The sequence below is a fragment of the Scophthalmus maximus genome, chromosome 7 (assembly GCF_022379125.1).
Source record: "Scophthalmus maximus strain ysfricsl-2021 chromosome 7, ASM2237912v1, whole genome shotgun sequence".
Taxonomy (NCBI): Eukaryota; Metazoa; Chordata; class Actinopteri; order Pleuronectiformes; family Scophthalmidae; genus Scophthalmus; species Scophthalmus maximus.
Genome location: NC_061521.1, coordinates 3,269,577 through 3,291,787, shown reverse-complemented (window position 1 = coordinate 3,291,787; position 22,211 = coordinate 3,269,577). Strand labels below are relative to the sequence as shown.

The following is a 22,211-nucleotide window of genomic DNA, read 5'->3' as shown; positions in this document are numbered from 1 at the left end:
ACCGTTACATTTCACCTGCTAAGTACATAATGTAATTTTTTTTAGTGATTTGCTTTTGATTTTTTTTAAATACAACTGCTAAATACATGAATAAATTCTATATTTTTCCTCATTCTTTCCAAAGTATATTTCTTTCCATTACTGTTTGTGTGGATTTTACATTTTATATGGAAGTGTTTACATCAGTTTGGCCTGAGAGAAGAACCTTCTATTCAAAGAGACAAAAGATGAGGGGACCAAAAAGAACTCAAATAAGCGTTTCACGGTGGACCACATTTGAGCTTTAATCTCAACAGGGGGAAAAAAGACATTGCATTCGAAGCCATTTCATGGAAAAAAATATTTACACGGAGGACTCGGTCCCCACGAACGTCGACATCAGCACATTAGTAAAAAACAAAGAGACGAGAGTTAAGGAATTGAAGTTCGCCTGAACCCTTAAAAACACGGTGCTCTGATATCCAAACTATCAAGATAAATATATTTATAATATTTATATTATATTTACAGAATACCTTAAATATACAACGTCCGTCATGTATTCTATAAACAAATATAAATTACTTAGGCACACTTGTCTCAAACAGTCGTGGGGGGGGGGGCTGGTTTCTGGAGGCCATCCTCTCGCTGTTTGAATTGACTGATGTGAGGGCGGGGAGAACGAGATGAGTTTGGAACGCCGCCGAGCAAACGGGTCGAGGATGGAACGGGGGCGACGTTTTTAAAACCCCCGCTTCTTGTTAAGTAGACGATCACATAAAAGGTTCAGAGACGACAAAAAAAAAAAGAGAGCAGCTACGATATCTACAGAGAATATACAGTACAAGTGAAATATACACTGATGATACAGCCAACTAAACGCACGCAAGAGGGGTGGAGGGGAGATGTGGCCAGCCGGTAATGCCGGGCCGGGCTTACGATCACAGTCAGTCTTATAAGTCTGACTCGGGCATATCCGGCATGTCGGCCATCAAGTAACCGATTCCATAGCGGCCGTTGGGTGCGGTGTCCACATCGGGGCCGCCGCCGCTCTGCTTGCGGTAGATGCTGTTGCCGGGCATCGGTGAGGGCGCCTCGCTGGGCGACTTGCCCTGGATCAGGCTGGAGTCGTCGTCCTCCCCCGGCCGGGCGCTCTCCTTGATGATGCGGCCCTTCTTGTAGGCGACGGCGGAGCGGCTGCTGGTGTTGTCGTCGATGATGTTGAAGTAGCGCAGGCAGAAGACCACCGGCACGGGCATGATGGCCATCACCACCAGGGAGATGCAGACGACGATGCCCCACACGGGGAAGCGCAAGGTCTGCTCCTTGGCCTGGACGGCAGACACGAGTTAAACAATTGTACAGAAGTCAGAAATGTGAGCTGGCTAAACCCTACAGCCTGGATTTCTCTCCCACTGTGGTGTCACAGTTGGACTCTTTTGGGGTAACCCCACCTGCAATCTGAGAATCTCCACTTCTCCGGCGAAGGGGGCGTGACATTTACATCACATTTTGAAAACAACAGACTGGGCCAACTGGCCAATCAGAGCAGACCGGGGTTTATCAGGAGGGGCGGGGCTAAAAGAAATCCAGGCGTTTCAGACAGAGGGTGAAAAGAGGAGCTGCAGGAATGGGCAGTATGAGAACACTGATGCCTTTTCTGAACATTAGAGCATGTGAACCATTTCAACTGGTGACCCAAATTAAAAAGTAAGAACCTGAATATGAGCATAATATGTCACCTTTAAGCTTGTGTCCGGGGTTTCTGACTAATAAGTAAAAAACATTTTTTCTTAGGGTTCAAATGACAGTGGACAGTGGCAACAACTAATCTTGTGATTAATACACTTAATCAATATACTCATTAGTGGATATATGTCAGATAGCAACTCTTCTCTTCTCCAGTGAAGATACATGTTTGTAATATAAGTCTGTACATAGTCTAATCAAAGCGGCACAAGTTCTTATCGATTATGTCTCGGCCTCTCGAAACTCCGTTTCTACAGTACGTCATTTTAAGATAAAAGTCGTTGCGTTTTACGACTCTTGGTTAGACAAACCATGGATACGAAGAGGCCACCTTGGGGTAGAACGTAATGTCGAACGGATGAGGGAGCGGAGACGGGGACACTTGGTCCCGTTTGGCCTTTGTTCCACTTGCTGAAGGTTTTTTTTTTTTTTTTAAAAGGCTCTGTGATCAAACAGGTGCTTGTGGTGGACCAGACATCCTGTTGACTTTCCGTGTGGATGCCTGAACATGTGTTTATCAGTGAAAACTTGGTCCCCCACCCCCCACTCCCATTTTAGCTACCGTCTCATTTACTTTGAACCCTTCAATTTGCTCTTTACATCTGCCAGAAGGAGAATCTCCAACCCCCTCCTTGATCGCTGGTCTCGGCAGACGCGAAGCCGGAGACGTCGACTCACCTCTTCCTCGATCCAGGCACTGTAGCTGGGCGGCGTCATGGCCAGCTGGATGAAGCTGGAGCACAGGAGGACCAGCAGCAGGATGGGCGTGATGTACTTCCACATGTAGTAGTAGAAGCGGTACGGCGTAAAGCCCAGCATGTCCTTCAGGTCTTCAAAGAACCTGGGGAGAGCGGCGGCAGAGCAGCAGGAGGGGAGATCAGATGGTTTTTTGCGGGTAAAGGATCATTTCCTGTTTTCTTTTTCGCAAACCCGATGGCCTGGTGCGTTGTTTGTGTATATTATTCCTTCATGGCTTCAGTTTGATTTAAACAACACACCCAACTCCAAGTGGTGGTATCTGGCCGACAAAGGTTTTTGTTCTTAAAGTGAAAGACATAAAGCTTCCATTAATTCTTCGGAATCAATATAAATGATGTAACTTATTTTGCAACATACAGGAGAAAAAAGTGGAGAAAACCTGTCACGAGTGCAGTTTGTAACCCTTCAAAAGTACCTGCCATACAGCCAGGGTGAAACAAAACTCGGGATGTCCCGATCCGATATTCCATATAGCAATCGGGGGCAATATTGGCCAAAATGACTGGATCGGATATGGGAAGAAATAAGAAGTCAAATCTGATCCGATACATTGAATAAATGCCTATTTACATATCTACTAAGCCTTGAACGACATTCCGGCATCATATTCATATGTTCCTTTATTATTATTTCATTAACAGTTTACAGTTCAATTTGTTTTTTGCTTGTTTGAACGGCGCTGACCATAAAACACTCTGCCAAAAGTTCTGTGAGATATAAAGCAGTATTCCATAACTCAGTCATGTTGCTGGCTATGTCTGTCTTCCTTTAGGGGAGTTGAGGATTTGTCTTACAGTTGAGTATGAGGTTTTAGATGGCTTGGTTAAGCAAAGTGCATCCTGAACAATGCATTATTAATATTTTATTTCACGAGTGGGGTAAAGATTGTATCAGACTAGTTTTCGGATCGATATCGGCAGATACTCAAGGTCGCAGGATCGGTATCGGATCGGACACGAAAAAGTGGTATCGTCCCATCCCTAAGAATCCCTTACAAAAACAAAGCTATTTTGTTTTAATAACTGTTTGAGAAATTATTTGACACAAAACAGTGAAAATACAAAATCCTAATGTGGCTGTACTTTGTTTCACCCTTTTTTAAGGCAGGAGTATGAAAAGTCCTTTATTTATTTGACACTATTTCATTTAGGATTTAGATTTGGAATTGCTAAATAAGTCTTGTAATTGGCTTTTTGCAAAGTTTGATCCGGCACGTCGCTGCTTTCGTTTCGCACGCCGTGAGTGACGAGCGACTCCTACAAAGTCACGACAACGCGCGGCTGATGACGCCTGTGTACTCACTTGTCAATCCCGTAAACCCAAGCGATGGCCACGTTCTCCAGGACGACCACGATGAGCAGGGGCAGCGTGGCCGAGTAGTCGTCGAACATGGCCACATAGTAGTTCCCTGAGCGCTGGACAAACAGGAGGCCGATGGAGAAGGCCAACGCACAGCATCCCACTGCGGGAGAGAGGAGATGCAGTCGGTTACTGCGCTTCTCACGGATGCAATTAACATCTGACGCATGCATACATATAACTTTTATATAGAAACTGCATTGCTATACACAGGGTTCCTATGCAGTATCGAAATGTATGCAATTTCATTTTAGTACTTTTCAGGTCTGGATAAGTATGGAAAAATAGAGTATGGAAAAATATTTGGGTTTTTCCAGACGTGAATCCAAAGATTATAGATACTAGCCATCCGTCTCAATCTCTCTAGTCCAGTGAATCATTTCCCACGGTCGGTGATAAACGTCGCCATAGCAACACACTCTCTGTACCTGCCACTGTCACTACTGTACCTACAGAGCCTGTGACCGGCGGAAGGATAAGTAGTTCCTATCAACCGGGCGGTATACAGATTATCTTGGTGATGGTTAGTTACTTTGAACTGTTGTTTCCCCCCTGTTGATGATAAAATACATGTTTAACCAAAAATTACAGGGTTTGAATATCAATCTTTTAATACGTGAATAAGTCCTAGAACAGGTAACATCGGAATTGGAAGTATCAATATTTTAATGTCAGTCCGCAGAAACCGTTACTTTCTGTGTATGAAGTGCAACATAGTAGAATGATATTATTATAAAATGATATTATTTACATAATACTATGTACTTATATAATACTATTATATAAACAAACTTATATTATTCATTTATATTTTAATATTTACTTAATAAACATCTAGATATTTGTAGTCGAATGTTAACTATGGTCTGAAAAATCGAAAATGGAATTTTGAAATGGAAAATGTGTAGGTAGCCCGTATGCATCTTTGTGGCATGTAAAAACAATGGGTCGCAGGGATGTTTTACAGTCGTACCACGAATCAACGACCGATTTACACCCAGACCCCAACATGAGACGCAGCACTGAACGGAGCTAAAGTGGAGCATGCGTAAGTAGAGCGGGACCCACTTAGAGCCGAGCGAGTCGAAGCGGGCGGCGGGATGGCCCACATCTGTCCACCGTGGTGTGTGTGTGTACGAGCCGCTGGGCCTCGCGGCTCATTGACGAAACCAGCTACTGTACGCTGTTGCTTCTGGTGGAACTTTTTTCTTCTTCAAATATTTCTTTCCATCTTTTGAGCCCCTTTAAAAGTCGTTTTTCCCCGTTTCTGGTTGCAGAGTAAAGGTTATGCTGGATGTTAATTTAAAAATCCAAATTGCCTAGGGTTTGAGACTTTGTAACGGCATCCGTAACATTATAATAAACACATTTCTCTTCTCATCCCCTCTACGCGTTGGGTATTAATCTGCCATGCCGGTGCTGGAAAAGGACTGGAAGTCTGATCTAATTGTCATTTTTCTTCTCTTCAACTAGCAACTTAATAGATATGAAAATCAGTAAGTTATGATTGGACAAGAAATTGGCATGCAGTGGTTAACTCTAATCTATAGCATCAACATTCACCACACGGCGCCTTTGCAACATCTCCGCATGCCTCCAAACAATCCTGCACATACGACGATTTGTCGGGACTTGAACGCCTCACAGTGTTAGGCCCTGGGCAGAAATAGCTGTTCAACCCAACCATGTAAGAATTGTATGAATCGTCTCCCACTCGTGAGATCGTCCTAACATCCCCTCGTCTGCTGGGGTTGTTCAGCGCCTTCGTCGCCCCTCACCTGTGAGAAACTCCTTGCGGACTTTGAAGGTGTCGATCAGCGGCGTGAGGATGCCCTCGATGGTGCCGAACATGCTGCCGAGGCCCAGGTTGATCAGCATGAGGAAGAACATGACGGACCAGAAGGGCGAGGCCGGGAAGTGGGTCATGGCCTCCGTGAAGGCGATGAAGGCCAAGCCCGTGCCTTGGACTGCCTGTCGGGGGAGGAGGAGGGGAAGACGACGGGGTGAGAAATCGGCGGCCGGGGCCCTTTGTTTTACCCGGGCTAAGACCCAGGCCTCCATCATCTTTATTTCTTATTTGTAATTATAATGAAAACTCTCTGCGACACATCTGCCGAAAGCGTTGGGTTTTAACATGATAAAAGCCACGTAGCGACTCGGAGTGACTACGGTGTGGACTATTGTTGTCTGTACTAAAGGAATAGTACGTCAATCGTGACTGCTCCAGGGCCCCTAGATACAGGCCGGCTCCGAACATCCCGTGAAACATCAATGTCTCTTTTTACGATTAAAGCGTTTGTTGGGATTAAACAAACAAGCTTTGACATGTAAATTGGGTGAGCTTCACTGGAGCTTGCAGTCATTGGGCCTCGTACAAGAACCGTTCGCACGGACAGATTTGTTCTTGAGGCGTGCGTACGGGTGATTTTTAGGGGAACTTCCCGCATTCTCCGTTTTCCTGTTCCGTATTTTGAGATTTCTTTAAAATACGCACGGCGGTTCTGATCTGTCGTAATGGTCAAGTAAATTGGGCTGCTCTTAATCAAACCAGGTTATTCCACTTTCGGTTCGTACTCTCATATCTTTGAAGCATTTAAAGGGTAAAACGTATATAAAAATATATACATTTCACCTCTTTATTTCAACATTATTCCTTTTTTTTACTCTGCAATTCGTATTATTCATGTACCTGGGAGCGCGCAAACTTTGGCAGTGACCATTTGTGTTGCGCAGGTGGCGCATGGAGTTGCTGGCTATATGTCAGCCGTTGGTTGTTGTCACAAAAACTGCTGTCAGGTCTGAGCTCCACTCCGATTGGCCCGTGACATCTCCAGTCGACCCGCCGCGGCACGCGCGCACTCGATCTCCGGTCTCGTGAACTTCTTGATTCTCTTTAATGCCGTTTTCGTGAATTGAACCCTTTCCGAAAGGAGGCAGGAAGTCGAAGCCTTGTACGGACCTTTGGTTGATCGTGCTTATTCACGAGACTCGTGCACGCTCGCTCACTCACTGACGCACATGTGCCGCCCGTCTTGTCCACGCACATAATTGACACATTTCTCTTCGGAGGCAGAAGCGTTTGATGAATCCGACGAGGCCTGTCAGTGCGAACTGGCGGTACGAACACACGTAGGAGAAATTCAGGAAGAGACTACGAACATGCGTTCTTGCATGAGGCCCATTGAGTCGAGCTCGACAGCTTCACATTTTCCTCATCAATTTTTCTCGTTTGAACTCCCAGCAAGGAAGCAAATATGTATATTTCTTTTTCTCGATGTCAGGATGCGTTTTTGTTCGTTGGCTCTTGGCACGTACCTTATTGAGCTCGCCCTCAATGCTGCAGAATTCCAGTCCCAGTTTGGGGAACTCGTCCTCCTTCACCCCTTTGATGATGTCGATCATCTGGTGGTAGTCCTCGGCGCTGACCTGGCTGACCTGAGTGAGGTTGATGTGGTGGGGGATCAGCCCTCCGTCAATGCGGTTCCCCAGCAAATCCACAATCTTCTGGGTGTTCCTTAAAAAAAAGAAAAAAAGAAAAAAAACAGGCAGAAGAAGTCGGCGATGATTAAACCAGGAACTGAGATTTCAACTTCACGTCTGAGTAAAAGAAATAAAAAAAAGGCTCAACAGGAAGACATATCCCATACTCACAGTGCGACACATTTGCTGTTCATGATGTTGGCCTTGAAGCCCAGCACGGCGAACACCACCAGGGTGGCGAGCACGGACGTGAAGAAGTTGATGAGCGACACCAAGACGGCGTCAAAGTGGCAGTTGTTGTCGCGCTTGTTGTAGCTGGAGAAGGCGATGACGCCGCCGAAGCCCAGGCCCAGCGCGAAGAACACCTGCGTGGCCGCCTCCCGCCACACCTTGGCCTCCAGCATGATCTCCAGCTGAAAGCGGAGCGCGGCGCCGTCCGTCAACACAGCCCCGCGACTTTTTTTGCAGTTGAACAGACCGATCATGTAACATGTCGTGGCCCGGCACGTAAATACACAGCTGCGAATGCATTCGGACGACTGTTTCCCGAGTCGGAGGATTTGTGAGCGACGGCGGTGCGAATCTGGACGCTGCGGCGTCCGAAGCGCAGAGTTGCAAACGAGCGCGTCCACTGCGTTGCTTCCGAGAGGCGTATCCAGTCAACAATCTCTGCACATAATTGCCGCATGAACAGTCATTCCTGTCTGTATTCTGCAGACGCCTCGGCGTACCAAATGACAGCCGGTGCCTTGACAGTTCCCACCCGGTAGTTTTTCAATGACAAGGCTCTCAAACTGAGCAGAACACACACACGCGCGCGCGCGCAGCAGGACTTTGACGTGCACAGGAGACGGCGGCGGCGGCGGAGCGAGGCGCGACAGAACGCGCTTCTGCTGCGGACGGGCGTCACTCGGCCGGGGGCCGCTCGCATACCAAGCCTCCGTCGCTCCTGTTGCCACGGTGAACGTGATCCCACAGTCCGAGGGTGCCATGGGCCCCTTTTTCGTTCGACGCCTCGTTCTCGATCGGCGGGTGGATTTAGTTGGACACGGGCTGGTCAGTTGCTGAGATTGCTATGCCTTTGTAATTTCACAGGCGCAAAACAGGACACTGCAGCTTTACAAAAAAAAAAAAAAAAAGAGCGAGGATTTGATACTTTTCGTTTTAGACCGCGTCAGACAAGAAACATTTGTAAGATGTCACCCTCGGTTCTGTCGAAATGAAATGGACATTTGATTTGACTATTTTCTGACATTTTCTAGAAGAAGACGACTGGTGGATTAAAGGGGCAGTCGGCAATTTTCCAGAAAGCGTGTTCCTGTCTTTGTTGTTGTTTGTGATTTCACTGCTCTGGCTGGGTCGCGACCCCACGATCTGCGGGTATGGGAGACCGACGCACTAACCACTAGGCCAAAATCCAAAGGGGGTCGCATGCCCAACCCGCTGCCACGTCTCTTAAGGTGCGTGAACGTTCACAAACTGCCCTCGCGGTGTTGTGCGGTTCAGGGCTGAGCCGGAAACCCGGATGGGGGTTTTTTCCCGGCACACACATTAAAACCGACGGTGAGGAAACAGTCGCAGATTTTTTACCAAACGTGTATTGCTTTCGAATCGCTTACTTTAGTTGAGTAAAATGAAAATGAATGTTAGTCGAAGACCAAGAATAAAGACGTCCTCCGCGACAGTTTGGTTTCCTCTGAATTGTACGCGGAGAGTGCAGGGAGACGGTGGCGCCGACCTGTGCGTTACCTTGGGTGTGAACATGTGTCGGATGCCGTCCACGGAGCCCTTCAGGAGCAGAGCCCGGATCAGGAAGCAGATCAACACGACGTACGGGAACAGGGAGCTGAAGTACATCACCTGCGGGGGGAGAAACAGATCCTTGTATTTGTAACAGCAAAATAAAAATGAAATAGTCCCTGCCCCCGGAGAGAGAGTAACACTGTGTCACTGCATAGATGAAGTTGTCTTGACTTGACTATGCAATCTGAGCATTTGAAGTTCCGGGTGATGAGGTCTAACAAATAGCTGCCGTTCAGTTCCTGTCGGATGATAAGAGCGTGCCTTTGAAGATCCATCGAACACCGATCAGTTCTGTCCGTCACATTTTTCTTCCGCGTCCCATTCATGTCCCGGCCCCGGGTCCAAGTTTGCAGCCGAGACGGTAAAAAAAAAAAAAAAAAAAGGGGAAGGTTGTGTAAGTGATATCCGCCGGGTCCCAGGGCACAGCTGGTGGCCGCTGGGCGCTTTTGTCTCATTATTGTGCTAATCAGACGCCGGGGGCCCCCGTGTCTCCTTTTTCGCTGAACACTGCACACGGCCCTGACCCGGGGCGCCGTCTGTGAGGACAGGACGGCGGTTAAAGAGCGAGAGCCCAGTAATGAAGGCACTGACTCAGCCGCTGCAACTGCCGCACGTGGGTGGTTTCTTTCTGACGGGGACCGGCGGCGGGGGCGCGGATGCCGGGGGACGGTCCGAGGGTTGAGTCACGTGCGCAGCCGGCGATTTAGACAAGGCGGCGTCTCCTTCACGGTGGTCCACATGTAACAAACCAGAGGGAGGCGGCGTGATGCCACGTCTCGGAGGGGAAAGGTGCACGAGGCACTCGAGCGAGAGTCACTGTTACATTTGAAAGTCGAAATGAGCTTTGTGCAACGCAACAATTTTCGTCCCAATAAGGGGAGTCTTTAATCTGCAAAACGAGTCCTTTTGAGGCCATGGCTTTGATTGTTGGTTATGGACATTTAAACCTGTACACTTTCCAAGGCCAAAGGACATCACACTGTGGCGTCTCCTGTTTGGTTCGTGGCCTTTGTCTGTATCAAACGAAAAAGCCCCTCCACTCGTTCTAGTGATGATAACACGGGTCCAAAAATAGTCATTTGTTAATTGTGAAATTGGGGCGTCGGAGCTGAGAGATAACCCGTTCAAATCATACAACTACAGACAACATGTGACTTCAAATCCACAAATACACTTGAATGTATCTACCATCAGAATGGAATTCAATGCTTTTCGGGTTAAGATCCCTTCAAATAAAGTCAGATGTCATCATCTCAGCTTTTCTGAGAAAACGTGTTGTCTTGTTTGAAGAACACAGTCCCAGTCAAGGCCAACAGGCCCGCTATTTCCTGCGATTAGCTACCGGCTCCTGTCAGATTGTATGTTCGTTTAAAAAAGAAGAAAAAGGCACTTTTATTATGAAACATTATGTGTCGTGGCAGATAGTATGTGCTTCTCGCCAAAGGTCAAATTCTGAGAAGCGCTATCACTGTTATGTTCATGAACCGATGACAACAAAAAAAAAAAAAAAAAGGAAGAAGAAGAAAAAGTGACACTTCCACGTGAGGACAGAAAACACACGTGCACTCGTTCTTGTTCTCTTTCTCGAGTCCCCGGTAACTTTCCAAGAACCTCAACAGAAATATAACAAAATTACCATAATCCAACCACCCCCCTCTTTTGGCCAAACTCTTGACAACCAGACAAAGCTCCCCCCCCACACCCCAAAAAAAAGAGCGCGTGTAACCACGGCAACCGAAGCTGTCTGAGCCCCTTCACGCCCCCCCGCGCAACACAACAGGGACAGAAATGCAGATCGCAGTGAGGGATATTCGCTGTAAGAAAAACAGGCTTTTGTGCAAACGCGGGTGGAGAGGGGCCATTACGATTCTTTTGTGCGGAGGCAGCGCCGATTGAACTTCAAAGACACTTCAAGATGGCCCCTTCGGGGGGGGGGGGGGGGGGGGAAACCCCGTGCCCATTTTCACCCTGGCCAAACCCAAAAAGGGCCATGCAGGGACACACCGGGGTTGTTGGAGGACGACCATCCGGCTCAAACTGTGCAGTGTAACCGGCAGCCCGGCTGCTGTCCGTTCGTCTGTTTTCATTGAAAATCGGCCAAAAGAAACATGTGAATATCTCTTGCTTTGACTCGACGGCAGTGGGAGGATCGTCTCATGCCTGTGCGACTCCTCTGCAGCAGCAGCAGCAGCAGCAGCAGCAGCAGGCGCGACGGTGACTGTGACAATGATTGTGGTTGATCGGACGGTGACGCGTCTTGCCAGGCGGCAGGATGTGGCCGACGAAGGGGAGCGAGACAGAGTCTGACAGTGTCGTTCGCCGAGGCAGAGGCCTGAGATCAGGGACGACTATCTTGTTTTGTCTGTGACTGCGGCGGAGAGAGCGAGGTGCCCGAGCGCTGGGTGACCGCCGAGTCTGCGGGAGGCAGCTGCCGGGATAAGACCTGAGCTCAGGACGGTGTTCGGAATCATTGAACAAGATGTATTTTTGTCATGGTTTCTCATTACAGTAAGAAAGGTTTCTGGACAAGGCTGGAGTCATCATGTCTATCAGTCATATTACCATTATGATCCATCATTACAGTGCCAACTTGGATCACCCGCATTTGACCCTAACCCTAACCCTGAAACATGAAGGGAATATTAATGTCATAGTAACGTGAGAAATGTCCTATTTGAAAAATTCTACATTTTTTTTATGGGGCGAGGGGGGGGGGCACGATGGCAGCAGTACGCTACCCCATTGGCCACCACATTGTCAATGGCTTACGGTTACGTTGGCAAACAACTGCCAACTTGACCTCCCACCGCCTGAGGGCAACGGGCCTCAGCCGAGGTTAAATGCTGTTTAAGAGTTCTGGCTCCACCACGCCCTAAACCCTTGCCGCCGTCTAGTGCGCACAACGGGTGTGGAAACCGTTGCCCTACAGGTGCAGCCGAGGACAAAAATCGTGCAGCAAATGTGCCGTAAAGACCAAACTAATGAGCGATAAGAGGCTGAAGGGCTCAACGGAGGCGGAGAGTGTTAATTCTCCATCATTTTGGCTCTTTCACAAAGACTTGTTTCATGGGGTTAAGCTCATTCAAACTCATGTACGACCCTCTGCGCAAGACCTTCCTCTGTTGCCTAAGGGGGGCAATACTGGATTCATTTTGGCCCCGACTCTTTCTGTCGTGACCGAGCCGGTGCGTGACGTAAGAAGGCGAGGGGTGATATCAAAAATCGAATGACTTCTGCATCAAAGCGTTTTCCCCCAATTAGCGCAGGCGGCGGCGGTGACCTCGGCTTATGCTAGTCATATGATCGGAGAAGAAGTGCGGAGCGATGAAGATCACCCGCGAGGCGAGTTTTTCTCGCGAGCGAAAGCCAAACCCCTTGGCTAATCCTTCCGGATTGTAGTCACGCCACTGTCAGCTCCGCTACAGCACACGGCAGTGAGCCGAGCCTGAACTCCCCACACAGGGTCACATGAGCTCCCGGGGATCACATCTGAGACTGTGTCATTAGAAGAATTTGCTCGGTCACATTGCGGCAGTCGGCCGGCAGCGTCTCCGCCACCGTTTGCCCCGCGGAGGGGCCTCCTCCTCTTTAAAGTGAGCTAATTATGCGTGAGAGGATTTTCTCAAAACGCTGGGCAAGCGACGGCCTCTTTGTTTCGGCCACCGTTCCCCGCACTTTACGGGGCCCAAGAGTCATAATCGGAGTGGTCACCGAGGGCCGCGCTGCCATTGTGCAGCCGGGGCAGGGCCGCTCGGCTCCGCTCACGAAACCACCTGCCGAGATTTCCAATCTTGATCCCTCACCTTCCCAGAAGACTGGATTCCCTTGATCATGGCGAGGCAAACCATGGACCAGGCAGCCAGCAGGCACAGGGTCATCTTCCAGTTGAGTCCGCCGCCCTCGGAGATGCTGTCGGAGATGTTCAGGGCCTCGCGGTACCAATAGTAGGTGGTGGCCGAGCTCTTCTCACACTCCGGCACCACAACTTTGGGGGAAGAAAAGAAGAAAATGAGGAGCTAGGAGTTTCACTGAACACTTTTGGCAGTTGGCCGGCGAATGTGGTCCGGACGCGTCCGACCGTGTCCTCACATGTGCTTGACTTGTTCTTGACCAGTGGACACTCGTGCCATGGCAGAGGATGCTGGAAGGACTGGGAGAAGTAGAAGAGACTCCAGCTGATGATGACATTGTAGTAGAGGGCCACGAAGAAGCACACCTATGGGCGACAGGGGCCGAGTTAGCTTCAGACGCACAAAACTAAAAAAAACAAAGGATTTTTTAAATCACATCATCTTCAAATCCATTATGAAATACACCATTCTGTTGAAGTCTCATTTGATAATGACTAAAATTGCAATATGACAGATGTGTACTTTCGGTGACGTACCCCTGGTGATACTTGTTTAGTTAAAGCTACAGTGTGTAATATTCAGAAGAACTTATTCACAGAAGTTGAATATATTGTCCATAACTATGTGTTCCTATATATATATAATCACGATGTTTTTTTCGTGACTCTGAATGAGTTAAATATAGTAACATGAGGTGCACCCGACCTCCGTTTAAGTCGCCATGTTTGCTACGTTGTGTTGAATACAGTTGTTGACCAAACCCGGTCCACAATACGTCAGCGGTGCGCCACCATAAAGTGTCCCCTGTCGGGTGCTCAGTTGGTTGCAGTCTGCAACTTTACCACCAGGTGCCGCCAGACAATTACACCCTGGGGCTTTAAAGTGATTTCGCGACATTAAGAAGCAGCTGCCGCTGCAGCTGGCAAACTGAAACAATGTCACTTCCTCTGTAACAGATAGTTTTTTCCCAGGAAAGCTTGACGAGGGCAAAACAATCGGAGAACAGCTTTTTTATTGTGGACATACAGTCATCCGTTCCATAGGAGTCCGACTCACCACACAGCTGGCGAAGCCGATGCCCCCCAGGCGAGGGCTGATGTAGTTCCACACCCCGATGCTGCCCCGGCGGATGCGCTGTCCCACAGCGAGCTCCAGGAAGAACAGCGGGATGCCAATCAATATCAGCAGGATGAGATAGGGCACCAGGTACGCTCCTGCCAGTCCGGACGAGATAGACAGCGATGTTAGTCAAAGGACAGGACGCGAGAGGAGGCGGGACACTGTGCCAACGTGCGACCGTGAGGCGAGCAAATGTATACAAACTCACAAACACAGCATCTGTGCATGCATCTCTTACGCACACACACACACACACACAAATTGACTAAACACAGGCCGCGCGTCTCCGCCCAATGTGTGTGGCGCGATCAAATGTTTCCGGGGAAGCCTGCGACGACCCCGTAAGTCTGAAATGACCTAAGCGACTGTGGGATTACTCCGGGCCACATTGCGAAAGACGACGCCACTCTCTGGAATTAAGGTTTCAGGGTGAATGACTAACATTGGAGACAGGTGCCAATAATGCGGTGCAATAAAAGTACAGTGGGGGGGGGGGGGGGGGGGGGGGCACACGAGCGGTGGGACGTGATGGTTGGGCGACCATGGAATAGAAGCTAAAACTCTTTGTTTAGGAGAAATGGCCGGTGGGTTAGAATTGTTCGGCGGCAGTTATTAAAATAACGAGGCCTTTTAGTTCACCGTGGAATACGGGGCCATGCAACGCGGCGAGGAGGTTTTTCCCTTTCCGCGCACACAAATGAACGTTGCGGGCCGTGCGGTTAAGGTTTTCTGGATCCTCCGATGTTAGGAACTACAGCATCCTTTTCAAAAAAGCTGGTGGGCCACTGACGGAACGACAGAACAGCCACCGTAACCACTTTTGGAATTTAAAGGTGTGTCGCCTCGCAAGAGCGATTGCAGCAACAACTCAGCAACAAAGATTATCTGAAGGAAAAGAAAAAAGAAAAGAAAAAAATCTCCTTCTGTGACTTCGCCCCCCCCCCCCCATGCCACTCTCGCCAGGCTAAACCGCGACCTCAAACAATAACGCAGGTGAGTCAACCGCGGCGCAGTGTTTGCCGTGAGTCACCGACGGCGACCGCAGAACTTCCACCAGTATATTGTTTTTCAAGACGAGCTTCATCAGAGTTTATTGTTTCATCTGGCCGGACGTACGTTCAGATCCTTTTTCCTGAGTCCTGCCGTTCCCTCCCAGCATTGCCTCGGATGGGGAGTGGTCACAGGCAGGAAGTACACGTGTGTGTGTGTGTGTGTGTGTGTGTGTGTGCGTGTGTGTGTGTCTGTCTGTCTATCTTTTGTTTACAGTGTGTGTGTGTGTTTGTACAGTATAATAACTGGTTTCTAATATTAAAAACGTCTAATTCTGGCACACTGAGTACACAGCTCGCTCCGGGGAAGAGGCTTTGACATCAGTCAGAATTAACCTCCCCTCTGGTCTCCATTGTCTTTTATTGGAACCGAGCCTTCGACGGTGTCCCTTGGATATTCAGACTCCCTGACAGCGCTTTGAGACGCCCGATAAGAGTGCATTTATCTTTTCTCAAAAATAGTTTCCTCAAGTCCAGGGTACACTAGCAGGTTTATCCAGTCTGAGCATTTTCTTCCTCGTGAAAAGGGGGCGTGGATGATTTGGACACATGAATAGTGAGAAGTGATTCATCAGGTGATAGAAACTGCCTTACATATTGTGGATGAAGTGAAGTGAGAAAAAACAATAAAATGAATAAACCAAAGGAATGGACAAATCGGCCTTTGAATGTCGGGGGATCGGCAAAGTTATCAGAACCAGTTGCCAGGCGACTCTGGTGCTTAACGCATCTCACTCAAAAAGACACGAGCCAATAATGCAACTTACTACGCCGCAGAAATGGCAGAAGGAGCACAGACATATCCTGTCGAGGACCGATTCCATTTGACAACATGACAGCTGATAACTGTTTCATTGACGCTATCAAAGCAGTAGTTTTCAAACCTTACTATGTAGAATATAAAACATCACAGCGTAGGAGTAAGAAAACCTACCTCGGAATCTAATTAGACTGATTCAGAATTCAAACATGGGAAAAACAATATGCAAAACACCTTGTGCTCCAGCTTGTTGCCGTTTCAATTTTCCATATTGGTAAACCTTATATTGTTGACTTGTGAAAAGTTGTCCGGGGTAAAAACCCCAGACGGAAGATAAAGATGGGACGAAATCACGGGGTTCGGAGAGTGAAGCCAATGCGGTAAGTGCCCAAGACCTGTATTCTCCGGGATCGCCAGCAGGGGGCGACTCCGCTGGGGGTTTCTATAGAAGTCTGTGGGGAAAAAAATGACTCTTACTTCTCACTTGATCTATAACGTCAGTAAACATTTTCCTGAAGAGTTTGTGGTTCAATCTCAAGTTTTAAGGTCGCCTTCAGCATGATGTTCATTTTGTAAAAAACGGGCGTGCATTGGCGCCAAGATGGCGCTGGGCAAAATGCTAAACTCAAGGCTGCTGACGGGTGACGTCACGGCGGGTTGCCACTCGGGTACACCGTGGGCTCTGGGTAAACTGTCGTTTTTTCCCCCCACTACTTTCTGTCATGTTCTAAACAAAGCGATTACTGAGTTGAAGCCATTTTTCAAAAGCGCTGCTGCAGACGCAGAAGCACAAAGAGGCCCCTCTGTGCTCATCGCCCTGCCGCAAAAAGGGGGAAAGAAACGGAGTAAGGAGATGAAAGGCGGTGACGTGTAAACGCATGCATGAGCACAGCACATGATGCTCATAATAATAAATCCGCACACGCACACACAAACACACTCACACAGGCGTGCCCTGACCCCAGATCTGACGATTTTGATCTAATCACAGTGTGAACACAGCAGGGTCACCAGAGCTCTTTAAAACCGACCCGAGAACATGACGAGCTCGAAGCAGACCCGCCCCCTTTCTCACACACACACACACACACACACACACACACACACACACACACACACACACACACACACACACACACACACACACACACACAATGTGGGGCGAGTCCGCACAATGTGACTGTCTAAACACCCACAACGTGAGTAATACAAGGAGACGCGCACAGAGCTTGGCCTCCTGAGTCTGTCAGTCTGTCCTCCACCGAGCTGCCCACCCTGACCCCATCCATCACACCCCACCCACCCATCACTGTCTCATCTACTCCCCCCCCCCCCCCCCCCCCCCCCCCCACCACCTTTAACGCGATGTGAAGACTTTGGCACTGAGCCTTCTCACTGTACACTGGCTTTTGCACCAGAGTCGTAAATCAGGCCTGGCTGGGTGGGATTCTCCTTCCAGTGTTTCAGGAGGACTTTGGCTCGCGTCTTTCGCTGTGGCTAAGCCACACATGCCTGGTAGTCAACTCGACTCTCTCCTCAGTCTGGCCGTCCTCTCCGAGACGGCTTCTTTTAATCAGCCTTCTTCGTAGGCAGTCACAGGCTTGGCCCCTAATCTCCAGGTGGGAAGAGCGCAGCGCCTTCGCCCTCTGCCCGGAACGTGAACACATTCGAGTGTGTTTGAACGCCCCCTCGCCGGGTACGACAGCGAGAAGCGAATATGGCATTGTGGGAAATGAGAGACTACAATCGGGAGCGTCAGAGCCGCCCGCCTGCCCACTATTTGCATGTCGGCAGCAGCACTGTTAGGCTCCAAACCGCGTCTACAGCGACACGGACAGTCACGTGACCTGCGCGCGGGCGCTGAAGGTCGTCGAGCAGCCTGGCTTTGACAGGGAGGACGCCGCCTCTCCATCTTTTCTGACACGCACTTAAAAGGTGGAGCAGGTGGTGCTGCACATACACAAACACGTCGTGCCGCACTTGCACGTGTTGACTCTGATCACAGGGACGGTTTCGCAGGTGAATCAGTTTCCACTGTAATTTTTCAATAGCGAACCCATCCAGTGTGTATTTGTCCTTCTTAAGAACACTGTGATACTGACTTTGACACTCTATCAGCATGTCCTCACAGGGTAAATATAAAAAATTTTAAAAAACTTAGTCACTTTGTCTAAATATTATTCTGATACACATTGAGACTTACTAAGGATTACAAAGCTGAAAGAAAAGGGGACAATTATTCTTCTGGTTTCTGAGTATAGGTGGACATACATCATCATGACTTCTTCAGTCGTTATTTGATCCCTGTTATGAAATATGAAATGTATGAGGAGGTTTTTTTTCTTGTTTTTCCTCGCCCCTGGCCGTTTGCGAAGTGTCATTGGTTGTTTGGTTAGTCAGCAGGATGACGCAGAAGCTATCAGAACACATTCCCACGAGACTCTGCGGACGGTCGGGACGCGGGTCGAGAAAAGAGATAGAGCTTCTTGAATTTTTAACATTTTCACTGATTTACCCGGGAATAATTAATGGATCTTGGTGACAAAAATGAACCAAAGTTAGGGAGTGTGAGCGATTTTGGTGCGGTTCGATCTACTTTAACGGCACAGAGCGCTCTACTAAGTTCTACTTACTAATCACTTATAGTACTAATCCCGTTTTGTAACAAAGAAACTTGAGCAGTCGCACGTTTAAACAAATCCTCCAACTAGAAGAACTCTTCATGTCTCCTCATCTCAACTGCTGTGTTCGTTGTGACTCCGGACTTTGTTGTAGCAATGCTGACGCGTTTCCAGATCTCGGTCATTTCTGTCGCGAGTAGAGAGTGTTGTCATAACTGTTAGGATTAGTGGACAAAACTATGAAAATAAGAGCCAAGGTGTAAGAAACCAGAATCGAACTTGAAGTCATGAACACGCTGGAGTAATTGTGAACCTGTGGATTGGAATTTTTTTTCCTGTTCATTGAAAATGTCATCAATTTTGCTCATTTGTTTCCGGTTTATGTTAACCATCAATATTGGAAAGGGTTCTTATGCTTATCATGTTAATACTTTTCCATATTGCCCACTCCTACTGTGAAGAGCTGCAACAGTCAATCGATTAGTAATCGACCACTAAATTCATCGGCAACTATTTTGATAATCGATTAAGTCGTTTTTATGGGGGGGGGCAAAATTGTCTGATTTCAGCTTCTCAAATGTGAATATTTTTCTGGTTTCTACGACAGTAAACTGAATATCTTTGGTGTGTGGACAAAACAAAACATCAGCTTGGGGTTTTGGGAAACACAGACGACATGTCTTCGCCATTTTGTGACATTTAATGGACCAAACAACTAATGGATTAATAGACAAAAAAATCAACAACAGATTAATCGATAATGAAAATAATCGTTAGCTGCAGCCCCACTACTACTACTGTGTGTGTGTGGTCGCCAGCTGACATGTGCAGAGTGGACATAGGGGCCGACAGAGACTCACCCCCGCCGTTCTTCTGACACAGGTAGGGGAACCTCCAGACGTTGCCCAGGCCTACAGAGAAGCCCACCTGGGCCAGGATGTACTGGAGCTTGCTGTTCCAGGCCGGCCGCTCCTCCTCCTCCTCGCCGTCCGAGCCCCCTTCCTCCACGTCGCACTCCTTCCCTTCCCCGCCATGGTTGTTGACGATCAGCGAGCTCTTCTTGAAGGAATCGTCGCAGGCGTCCTCGTTGGAAAGCAGGTCTTTGACGGACTCTGTGACATCGTCGTCAAGCTCTCTCTTGACGGCCTTGCTGTTTTTGGGCATTTGACAAAGCAATCAAAGGGGCGAAGGAGTGGAAAGTCGTTGCGGCTGGCGGGCTCGGGAGGCGAAAGGCGCTGCGGAACGTCGCCTTTGTTCAACTTCGCCCGTTTCGCGCGGCTTGCACGAGTCTGGCGGCGCGTGGGTTCAAAGGGGCCCGACGGGGAGTCAGCGCAGCTCGTAGAGGTTGAGTTGATGGAGCGGCTCACTTCTTCATTATCACCAAACGTCTGCGACACAGAAAAAAAGGGAAACACTGCAGTGAGCAATGAGCAAACAAGGAGTGAACATGTGAAGAGTAGCTGCTTCGGAGTCGAGTCATCCGTGCGGTTGAGTGAGTTTTGTGACTGAGGCATCTTTTCCTGGCAACCCTAATTATTCAAATATTTGGTTCTAATTTCAATAGTGAAATATAGTTCTCCTCCCCCTACTTCCCCCAGACCATTTTTTAATCTGACTCTGTCAGTCCATTCCTCTATCTGCACATGGACATCACGTGGTCTGGTGTGGGGGGGGGGCAGCACAACCAATGAATGGATGGAGATCATTTTATCGTCAGCTAGTGTTCTGGGAAGGGGGGGGGGGGGGGGGGGGGGTGATAAAAATAAAACAACAACAACAACAACAACAAAAGGTCCGGAAACATAAGTGTGGCTGTGGGACGGTGACGGGTCGAGGCAGGAGAGGCGATCGCGTTTCCAGGCTGAATAATTGAAAGGGACGGAGGCCATTTGCATACGGGAGGGTTTGGGGGGGCGGGGGGGGGAGCCGGCATGTATGGACGAACGGGTGTCCACTATCAAATTTTTTTTTTTAAATGTCTGAAAGCATCATCTTTGTTTGGATCCAGCACAAAAGACGCACGGCGCACATGTCCGTGCGCCCTCGCTGCTGCGCCGTGTGAGAAGCGCCGGGACACACTCAAGGGTGTGGACCACTGTCAGGGAGGTGCGCCCCCATCTTTGTCTCCTTGGGAATTTCAACATGCCTACAGGGAACGTCTCTTCTTGTTTTATTCTTTTTTTGTTTGTTCTTTTTTTTTGGGGGGGGGGGGGCATCATGCGTGAATTGACATGACCCCGATGCGACCGCGCGTCCCGCGTTTCGCCGAGCAGCGGATTATAAGGATGGCGGGGGGGGGGGGGGTATTAATAGACCCCCCCTTCCACGCAGCACGCAGATTAGCCTGGTTCTGTGTGAGGCAGAGAGGGCCGTCGTTTCGTAATCCAGTGAACGCGACCCCCCCCCCCCCCCCCCCCCAAGGACCCGCTGATGCTGCGCAACCTCCGCTGCGCCCGTCCGCGGGTCCACGGAGGCTGTAATAACAAACGCCTTTTCGCAATTATCGTGTGGAGGAAAAAAAAAAAAAGGGCACTGCTGCGTTCAGGCCCAGGATGAGGACAACACGCACAAAGACCCCCCCCCCCCCCGGAAAGAAGAGGCTGCTCTGCCGTTGACTCGGGGATGATGAGTCGAGAGAAAAAAAACGGGGGGGGGGGGTGCGGTGAGACGGTGAAATAGAATTCAAACACACACATTTGTCAAATGAAAAAAAAAATTAAACAAAGCCTCGCACCGGTGCCATGTGTCCGCCAGCGAACGTGTTCTCTGAGGGATGCGCATTCATTGATACCTCGACTTCCTCCCTTCCCTCCCGCCAGTCTTCATGACACCCATGTGAAATGTTTCATCATCTCTCTCTCTCTGTCACACACACACACACACACACACACACACACACAAGCGCCCCCGCCGTGCCACAGTGGTGCGCGCCCGGCTGAGGATGCTGCTGCTGCTGCCGCTGCTGGCGGCGCCGCTTACTCACCCGTGGGGAACAGCAGTCGTCCTTCTTTCCCGTCCGAAGTGGCGAGTCTCAAGGAATGAAATTGTGAGAGCACATGCACGGGGAAGACATTATCACTCGCGTCTATGTGGACATGTCCTGCCGGTGTGCGCCTGCCTCTGAACCTGGACGCCGCGACTCCTCTACATATGAGGCCGGGGGGGGGGGGGGGGGGGGGTGGACGACGGCGCGCTGTGGGAGGGGCGCTCCGCCCGCGACGCACCGACCTCGGACCCGATTTACGCTTTTTTCTTTAGCAACGTTGGCCCTCGCCGTGGACGCATCACATCTCTCCACCGTGCGCCGCCGCGCGTACATATTGATACATCGGAGATGTATTGGGAATCCAGCGCCTTGGTGTGCCGTGCCCACCCCCCTCTGCCAGCCCGAGGTTGGTACAGTCCACTACTGGAGGAAAGAGGGCCTGGCTCGCAATGTGCCTCTGTTTATAAAAAGACGAGCATTTCCTCCGCGCGGCACGGACAGATTTCGACATCGTGACGACTTTGTCAGCAGACGGTGTTTTGATGATTCGAACCCGAGACAAAGGGAAGGTTTTTTTTTTGGAAGTCAAGATCGACTTCAAAGCACCTCACCTCCGAGGCTATGAATTTACATACAGTCTAGTCAAACGGAAATCTGCTGTCTAAACGATGGGTGGGAGGGGAAGTCCCCATTACA

General features: G+C 49.2%; 1 protein-coding gene across 1 annotated transcript; it reads right to left on the bottom strand.

Annotated features, from left to right (window-relative positions):
- Nucleotides 1-258: 258 nt before the first annotated feature.
- Nucleotides 259-21,674, bottom strand: slc6a15 (solute carrier family 6 member 15). The gene is made up of 12 exons (XM_035642803.2): nucleotides 21,513-21,674; nucleotides 19,390-19,917; nucleotides 14,037-14,194; nucleotides 13,219-13,345; nucleotides 12,933-13,114; nucleotides 9,076-9,186; nucleotides 7,498-7,739; nucleotides 7,162-7,360; nucleotides 5,625-5,817; nucleotides 3,790-3,949; nucleotides 2,407-2,569; nucleotides 259-1,310 (listed from the first exon to the last, which is right to left on the bottom strand). Exons 2-12 carry the CDS (start codon nucleotides 19,691-19,693, stop codon nucleotides 933-935), a joined length of 2,217 nt encoding a protein of 738 aa, XP_035498696.1. The 5' UTR covers nucleotides 19,694-19,917; nucleotides 21,513-21,674; the 3' UTR covers nucleotides 259-932.
- Between the last annotated feature and the right edge of the window lie 537 nt (nucleotides 21,675-22,211).

Coding starts and splice junctions, on each gene's coding strand:
- slc6a15 (XM_035642803.2), bottom strand. CDS start 19,693: ATGCCCAAAAACAGCAAGGCCGTCAAGAGAGAGCTTGACGACGATGTC. Junction 9,187..12,932: donor GAATCCAGTCTTCTGGGAAG/GTGAGGGATCAA, acceptor CTCCCCCCGCAG/GTGATGTACTTCAGCTCCCT. Junction 1,311..2,406: donor GTGCCTGGATCGAGGAAGAG/GTGAGTCGACGT, acceptor TCTGCCGTCCAG/GCCAAGGAGCAGACCTTGCG.